Source organism: Apus apus, chromosome 7, assembly GCF_020740795.1.
Source record: "Apus apus isolate bApuApu2 chromosome 7, bApuApu2.pri.cur, whole genome shotgun sequence".
Lineage (NCBI taxonomy): Eukaryota > Metazoa > Chordata > Aves > Apodiformes > Apodidae > Apus > Apus apus.
In genome coordinates this window covers 19,633,829-19,643,383 of record NC_067288.1, presented here as the reverse complement: position 1 = coordinate 19,643,383, position 9,555 = coordinate 19,633,829, and the positions used below count along the sequence as shown (strand labels likewise).

Genomic DNA, 9,555 nt, shown 5'->3' with positions numbered 1-9,555 from the left:
GAGGGAGGAAGGTTTTCTCCTTTTAAGAAAAGTCACCTTTGTATCAGATTTTGGATATGAAGTCATGGTTTAGGACAGGTACTATCCAAAAAAACACCCCAAAACCCATCTTATTATGAAGAGATCCAGAGAACCAGCACTAGGAACACTGCTCAGACCCATTCAACTCCTCCCTCTGAGAGAGGCCCTTCCAGGAAACACAGCTTCCAACTTCCACATTAAGTTGTGGTGCTGTCGACAGGGGATTCCTGTGCATCAGTTATACAGGAACTTCTCATTAGCAAACTGGGAAAAAATTCTAGTATTATTTACCACAGAATATCAGTTTACAGAACTATAAAGACAGTGATGTAGCAATGCTTTTGTTTTAAATACAGATTAATTCCTATTCTCAGTGCTTAGCTTATGCTACTGAAAAAGGCTGCTACTGTCCACCAAACAGCACAACAAGAAGTTCTCAGTACCATATCTTTAGAGTGAGGTAGAGGTGTACCTGGCAGCTGTTTACCTCCTGAAAATGCATCATTTTGTACCTTCATCCTTGCCAAACCTAGAAGACGTATGGGGAAAAAAATATACCAGTTTTTAATACTCAAGAGATGTGCTGCACTGCTGGTTTTACTGGTCTCTGGCAACAGCCCTTCAAAACAGCTGACAGCCTCCATGGCTGCCTTCTCTGTAGCCCTCCCAGTCCGTGTGTACACACAGCTCTCTGACAAGTTTGCTACCCTTAACACTATGCTGCCAAAACCAATCTGAAAGAGAAGAAAAAAGGACAAAAAAATGTTAAAGCGCTCAAATTTGTATGTTCCGTGCAATACAGAAATGCTCTATAACATTCTAAGAAAGATACATTGGCTTTGATACTACGTGTGATTACAAAGGGTTCCCAATAACTTAAAGATACACAACTAGCATTTACACCACCTGTACACCGTGTAAGCTTTATTGTGATTCAGCTAGAGAACAGGTTCCAGAAGCACACTGCAAAAGCTTCTCCTTGCCCACAGGTTTGTTTCTATACATGCACAAATTTACTCTTCTGTTCACTAATACCAGTATCTTACACAGACAGAACCTCTTTAGCACACATTCATCAGTCAGTGTCCAAGAAGAGCAAACCAATATGCCAAACTAGAACTGACAAAGCCTAGGTGACAAAGCTCATTTTCCAAAGGCTCAGAAACAGAATAAAAAACTGGAATACAACAGTACCATTTATAACAGTTTTCATCCTGATCCAGAGTCAATCCAGTGCATTAACAACCCTGAAAGCATCCAACTCCATATTGTAGGGAGTGAAAATACACCAACTGTGAAGTGTTCCTAATCAACATGGTGAAGTCACAGTTTCACATTTTTTTAAGTAGATTTAGTGAGGTCATCATGTATTTTTGTTTCACGTTCAGCAGCTCATAGAATACTAGACTTAAAACTGCCTAAGGTGAAAGGACTGATCTAAGGGTTGTATTTAACACGGAAAAAAAAAGACTAAGAAAAAAAATCCAATATATTCTAGACAATTTTTATTTTTGTGAAGAAAGCTTTCAATATGTCATGCCAAAGTCTGCAAAGTGGCCTAAGTTTGTATTGATAAAACGACATCTTAAATTACATTCTGCACCACCTCTAGTTCTTTAGTGATAAGTTGACTACTAAGATTTACTTTGAAGTATGGGGAAAAGAATTTGCCCCTTTACAATCAGCCTTAGAAATTCTGATACTGTGTTTAGGTCCTCCCCTCTTTTTTAAAAGACAAGAAAGAAAAATTCCCCAGAAGAGCATTAAAGATTGTTTAAAACAAGACAATGCAAAAAATATTTTTTAAAAAAGTAACATTAAAGCAATTTTTTAGACTCTTTTCAGAAAAAGGGGGAGAAGAGATGACTTTAAAAGAACCTTCAGAAGTGAGATCTCAGCACTGTTTGTCACTACAGCCATAAGAGACAGCGTGAGCACTCCGGTGACACCAATGAATCCAAAGTAGCAGTCAATGCAATCATCTTCCTTGCTTGAATTCAGAAGACGTGTTTCATGTGCTTGATTCCATATGTTTTGAAGAAAACCATGATGATCAATGCCCAAAGTCCTAAAATAAATCCTCCAGGAGGATGCCAGTCCTTTTGCTTTGGTTTCTGAAAAAAAAAACAAGAACAAAAACAAAAAATTCATAGTTAGTTTTCACATGAAACAGTCACTGTGTTTATCAAGTGCAAAAAAACCCAAACCAACAACAACCCTTGCAGTAGCAAAAAATGCCAATAAGCTTTATTTCTTGATAAAGTAGAAGCATCTTTCTTTTTGATGTGGTGGAAAGGCTGATGGGAGGTGAGCCTGCCACTCAAGCTGGGAGGTTAAATACCACAAAAAGGCCACTAGAACTGTGCCCAAGAGACTGCTCTGACAGTGCCTATCAGTGTTGGGGGACATGTTCAAACTCATTTGCTTGGACAGAATTTCTCATCTCCAGTCTTGTTTTATTACAAGAGAAAAACGCTGTGACTATGAAAAACAGTTCCTACGAGTGCAAATGTGAAAGAGAAACGACAGTGTTGTTTTTCCGCTACCAAGAATGTTTTTTACAGCTCCTTTTGTACTCAGAATTATGTGAATAAACATGTATCTAATCACATAAGGAGCTAAGATTCTTAATTAGAGGAACAACATAAAACAAAACAGGATTCTTTTAAATGTCAATCACATTTCCCAGGGGCCTCATTGAATCTAACTTGCTGGCAGATTTGCACTATTTTGTCCATGTACAGAGTGAGACACAAGGGGCACAGAATTTCGGTTTTGTTGCATTTAAGTAAAATTTAAATTCTCTTGCTGCCACATGAATAACTACCACAAAAGATGGTACTGTTTCAATTTCTGTGTGAATCTGCAGACGGAAATTTGTTGTTCCTCACTAAATGTACCAGGTGGCTGGTGAACTTTAATGCAATAAGGAACAGTTTGCAGCGTCTGTTTTTTCAAAACAACTTTCCTATCAACAAGAAAACAATGTTTGTTGATTGCTCAGCTCCCATTTTCTAAGATACATAGTTTTAACTTTAGGATTTTTCTTTTAGTACCGTGCTTTTAATTAAAAAGGGTAACAAATAGCCATTTCACCTGAGACACCTGAAGAACTTGGCCCTCTGAAATATTAATGATTTTACTCTGATGCAGGAATCAGAGAACCTGCACTGTAATTTACATCAACAGCAACAAAACCAAAGATACAGGCAGAGATGGTGTCTATAAATGCAAACCACTCCATTTCCTCAGAAGTGCTCATCACCTGCAGTGTACGTGCTGTTGGTAACGTGCCACCTCACTGATGTTTGCAACCACACATTTCCATCTAAGCCCCTCAGAAAATCAAAGGCTGCCAGCACACCTCACTTCTGAAAGTAACAGCACAAGACACTTCTCCACACGAAGGAACTTTCTTGTTTAAATCCTCCCAATTAACCCCTAACTTCATATGCATATTGCAGAGCCCGTTTCATCAATCTCTTTGTACTATCAATCTTTCCTTGCTTGGATCTCAGACAAATTTCTTACCACAAAGTGGCACCTGACCCTTCCAGATAAATTACTTCAATTTGCAGTCGGTGATACTAAAAGCCTCTCTCCTATTTTGTATAGAACACGTAATTTAATTTCTTTAAAGAATTTATATGAATAAATATTTATAAGGTGATCTATGAGTTTCACATTTTGTCATGCCGTGTGCTGAAGCCTTCATGGAATTCTGCAAACGGACGCCAGCACAGCAGTGGCTCCGTGCTGGGAAATTAAGGACATACATACAGTCAGTTTAAAGCCATGGGATGCAATGTTAAAATGAGAAGGATTCAAACATGAAGGCATGACAAAAAATACATGCGAGGCTATACAAGAGCTACATACTTTGTAATGGTAAAATTATCTTAATGAGAATGATTTACAGACCCCGAAACAGAAGTCTACACATAAACATTAAACCACAATAAAAGGACAAGGAGATGCAGCTCTATTGTGCATCTGTAAGTCAATAGCAAGGTTAATTGAACACAAAATTATATTGAAATATGCCAGCAGTTTCCACTAGGGGAATATAGACATCAAATCCTTATGACTATCTAAAAGGGATTACACAAATTCATGTTTAAAACTACAGAGTATACCTGTAGGAGCTGAAATACATCATTTTCTTTAAATTGAGCATAGATTCCCAAGAAAATTCATTAAAATTGTTTTTGAATTGACAAGTTTATCCTTCTAACAAATATGACAGAAAACTTCAAAACCAAATCTCTGACCATCTGGGCACATCAGCTAAGCAGCAAACAGCAACTGAAGTTCCTTTACAAGAAGGTGCATTTTTCACCTGCGAATCACACCCATCTACATGTAAGATGGAGTTGCTGCTTAGAGAACAAGCCCTATGAGAAGAGGCTGAGGGAACTGGGATTGTTTAGTTTGGAGAAGAGGAGGCTGAGGTGATAAAATTCTCCACAGCTACCTGGAAGGAGGTTGTAGTGAGAAGGGCACTGGCTCCACCAACAGCCTGTGCAGTGGGGGCCAAGGTGGGATGGATGCCCTCCTATAAACACATGTGAGCCTCAACTGTACTGCTGCAGAAATTGCTCTGACTATTTTATGCAGGCAGGGAAGAACCACAGAGATCTCTCCCAATGGGAAGAACTACTGAAGTACTAAAGAATCACTTTTATAGCAAGTGAAGAATTTTCCTTTTTAGATCCCCATATTGGAAAAAGGTTTAGAAAAGACAGAATTTCTTTATATGCTTCTAACAGTGCTGTGGCCATAAACAATCCCTAGATAAACTGTTCCTTTATATCAACTTTAGGAATAATCAAAAAGTATTAATGAATATGAAGGTTTTCACAGATTCCTAAAAAAAATAATCATTATTTATCCTATGAACATTGCTTCATTCTTATGCCAATAAATTTCTGGGAAAGTCAGGCAATCTTTGAAAGTCAGGCACTTTCTCACTTGTGAGAAAATGCTAAATGGGCGAAAAAAAATGTCAAGTGTTGCAGTATTTTAATTTGCAATTAATTATGTATCTTTATTATGCCCAAATTGATGTGAGAATATGCACTATTAAAAGTCTACAGATTGGCTGCAATACTTAAAAATTATGCATAACTTTCTCATATTTGGGACTGAACTGGAGAACAGAGGCAGCGGCTCTTCTGGCTCGAGTTGCTCGGAATGTCCCTGTCGTGGTACCCACTGAAGGACTCAGGACCCCAAGTACTGCTTAGGTAACTGACCTATCTGGGTTTGGTGATCTGCACCACAACACCAGCCCCTCTTTATCCCTGCACTAAGAGCAGCAACACGCAGCAGAAACGCACGTATAAAACGGTACCACGTGTCACAAGCAAATACGTTTAGCAGCTTAAGGGCTAGTCATTACCCAATTGCTGGAGATTCCAAATTAAAAAGACAGGTAGCTAAGCAACAGCAAGCTTCCTCCTGTGAACAGTTTTCTGTTGTATGCTGTCTAGTTCTGGTACACTCATTATCTGGTGGAACTTAAAAACAGTTAACAGAGAGTTGCTCCAAGTACTGTAATTACGGAGAGGATAAAACTGTCTTTTCAAACTGGATGGGTCTGTAGGGACTCAAATGGAAAGTATCCAAGACTTTCAATGAAGGTGTTTTATAAAACTTTCAATACCTTTTACTCCAATTAAAGTAAGTTTTATGAAAAAAAAAAAAAAAGTATGAATGCTGAAGTGGTAATTAAATTAAAATGCTTTAATTTTAAAATGTCACATCAGAACAGAAATAAGGTTTTAAACACCATGTATTAACATTTCACATGGAAAACACTGTGTAAAATATAATTTTAATCCAACCCTCCAGTCCTCTTCCAGCAGAACTCCCTTTGCATTAGTGTCCTCAATAAGGAAAAACACTGGTACAGAATGGTTTGGGTTAAACTCAGAATCCACATTGGAATGGTAGCAGGAGAGAAAGTAGCACACACAGTGTTATAGCCAGGAATGCAGCAATTCCCAGATGGAAGAGGGATAAGCAAATTCATCAGTCTCTTTTATCATCTTATTCCAAATAGGGCTCTAAGAAAGTGGGCAAAACCTTAAAAATTAATGCGCACATCATCCTTTCTATGGGGGATGTCCTCCCCAACCTGAGGCAGATGGTGTGTGTTTGTACCATGACTGTAAAATATCTGTATGTAATTGCACAAAAATAAAACATTAGCAGTGCTGTGTTCCAACAAGTCCATTAAAGGGGCAGCTATTCTATTTCAAATTAATCCCTGCTTGATTCTCTCTGGAGTTTCAGTGCAAAGTGCCCTAGACCCAGTTCTGGCCTATTTATTGCAGCACATGTGGGAGAAAATATCATTGTGGATTCTGAGGCTTCCTGGCAGACAGCAGCAGCTGCAGCTCCTCCATGGAGTTCTCCACCTCTATTAGTCTTGGGGATGAGCAAGCATGGCAGGAAAGTGAAGCACACTTGCTGCTTGTCTATACAGTGCTTGCCTTCATTATTACATCATTAGGGTGAATTTTACGTATTTTGGGGTATAAACTTCTAAGTTTTCTTCTTGGTCATTCTCCACTTAAGTGAACATATCTATGTCTTCCATTGCAATGCTAAAGAAAGGTTTTCTTTCATGTTTCTCAAGACACCTAATTTTATGTTAGGGTCCATGTTACCAACCAGAATTGAAATATGAAAAAAGAAAGATCAATTTTTCAAAATAGGTCTTTTAAATCCAAGGCCAACCTGAGATCTAAAACTGAAACAACCCACCTGCTTCTTGTTTCAGAAAAAACACACTAATCTCAAACTTAAAGACAAGAAAACTCCTTGGAAAAGCAAAATTCTGCTATCCAATGCACTGTGCCAACAACACAATATCTTTCCTAGAGGCACTCCGTAACAATTCTGTTACTTGCAATTTAAAATTTCAAACTGAGTAATCCTCTCAATTCTTATGACAAAGCACACAAGGTTTCATTTCAGAATGAATTTATATGTATCATGAGCAAATCACAGCATTAAGTATGTCCTCAGAGCTTTCATTGGAAGTGTGCACTTCTAATTTGTCACAGTTTTGATTTGGGGTCTTCATGCACAGGGGCTGGGAAGGGAGGGGGAATCAAATAATTCCAGCCATACATATAGTAATAGTTTAATCCTCTTTGTGCCCACAGCAAGATTAAAGTCATAAGAGAACTCCAACATAAATGGTGCCTGTTAATCTGCAAAACATTTTAGACTACTTTTGTCTAATCTCCCAGTTTGTATTTATTAACCACAGTGCCATGATTATTGATATCTCCAATTTTAATAAAATAATGAAGAAAGTTCACTCATCAACAAAAAAACCTCATGAAGGATACAGGAGACAACAGCAGTTAAACTACATTAATGTATCAATGCCAACAACTGCATTTTAAATATTTACTTTGAAAACTGTAGAATCACCATAACATAAACCAGAATGCTGCTATGATAGCTTTAGTTTTTCATTTCCTTCTAAAATATGTAATCTATAAGGGCTTTTTAGAAACAAACTTCTACTTAAAAAATGGCTGCTCACTTACTATTCTCTACTTTCAACATTATCTCTCAGCATTACATAGCACTTTAAAGTGCTTTTAGTGGTTTAACAATTATTCATTAATCTTCCAATCTGTGACACAATTCATAATATACTTCTTCTAATCAAAGGGAGCCTTCCCAGCACCTGGGACCCAAGGCAGTTTAATTCCCATGCTCAGATGAATGATGCCTGCCTGGCAAACACAATAAGGATTGTACAATAGGGATTCAGTGATGTCTAGTGATAGGACAAGGGGCAATGGGTGCAAACTGGAACATAGGAGGTTCCATGTAAACATCAGAAAAAACTTCTTTCCTGTGAGAGTGACAGAGCACTGGAACAGGCTGCCCAGAGAGGTTGTGGAGTCTCTTTCACTGGAGACATTCAAAACCTGCCTGGACGCCTTCCTGTCTGATGTGCTCTAGGTGTTCCTGCTCTGGCAGGGGGGCTGGACTAGATGATCTTTTTGAGGTCCCTTCCAACCCCTAAGATTCTGTGATTCTGTACCAGGGGGCCTCCAAACCATGGCGCATGATTTGCTACATCCAAAGGTACCACAGGCAGCTCTGCACTGGCAGCACTAACCATCACTATCTGTCTTCCACAAACCAGCACCCACAGAGGTCTCTCCTCTGCCCGAGGTGCAAGGGCTGGGCTCTTGCTGGCCCAGCTACCAGTGACTGACATTATGGACCTCATGTATGCTTCAGGGTGCAGATTAAAAGAGTCACAGTATAAAGTTGCATTTAGATTAAAAAAATCCACAACTACATCTATTTAAGGTACATCAAGCAAATTGGTTTTTTATATTTTCATCAAATTCATGCTCTCAAATGAAGCCATGAGCATGATTTTTCACAATAGGGAGGCCTAAGTCCACAGCAAATATGTGAATTCCAATTGCTTCATGCCAACTGAAGCATACAAAAATAGAAGATGAGCAGCTTAATTAAGAAGACTCAGTATTCTGAACCTGGCCACCACTACTTTGAGAAGCATCCTTCTTTTTTAACATGTTTATACTTCATTAATTTAAACAAGAAGAGGATTATGAGCAAATACAAGAATAGAAGGTGTTCAGCACACAGTGCCATGCCACAAACAGAAAGATAAGCTTACTGAGGTTGTTACACTAGAGGGGTTCAGAAAAAAAAAAAAAAAAAAAAGAAAAAAAAAAAAAAAAAAAAGCTCTAATGAGACAACTTCAGTGAGGTCCTCCAAAAATGATCACATATAAAGCAACCCACTTGCTGCTACCCAGACTTTGGGTTAAGCAGACAGAAACAGCAGCTGCAAAGAACAAAGAAGTGAAAAAGGCACACAGAGGCCACCAGAGGGACAAAGATACTTTGTATTCACAAAAATACAAATGTGTCAATAGGGCCAAGCTATTCTCAGAGCACTGTTTTTCCAAGCAGCAGGCACTGTTCACATTCTCCTGGGAAAATATTATCTCCAAGTCTTCTAAGGTGCAGATCCGATTCATACAAACAATGTCACAATGCCAGTGGGAGCAGGAGCAGACCCAGCCTCCCAGCTCTTCAGAGACAAGGCGTGTGCATGCCCGGCTCCTACTGTGTCACCCTGGAATAATTACACCACGGACCAGCCTCACCCAGCCCAGCCTTTCTAAGGAGCACAGCACTCCTGCTTCCTCAGAAATCTAACCTGGATTTCCTGTAGCATCTCTGCACAAGGCAAGCCCATTTAAATGCTTTTAAATCAACATGCTCCGAGGCAGATTTTTTTCTTAATCTTGTAAAATTAATTGTATGCCTTAAAACTTCCATTATGAAGTATAATTTTGATAATCCAAATTCAAATTAAGTTCTTTCTGTTTATGTGGAGAAACCATGATGTTCATAAGTTATTATGCTATTCCTTTCAAAGTAGTAGTGATGCTTCTAACCACACATTTTTTTTCTGGATATCCCATGAGTATCTATTCATTTATTTGCAGGTGGTAG

The 9,555-nt window shown here is 38.6% G+C and overlaps 1 protein-coding gene across 1 annotated transcript in view; it reads right to left on the bottom strand.

Annotated features, from left to right (window-relative positions):
• Positions 1-917: 917 nt before the first annotated feature.
• Positions 918-9,555, bottom strand: part of PIGK (phosphatidylinositol glycan anchor biosynthesis class K) — a 65,107-nt gene continuing 56,469 nt past the window's right edge. Inside the window, exon 11 of the mRNA XM_051625217.1 lies at positions 918-2,135. Coding sequence (XP_051481177.1) covers positions 2,019-2,135 — 117 coding nt within the window. The 3' untranslated portion in view covers positions 918-2,018. The remainder of the gene's footprint in view (positions 2,136-9,555) is intronic.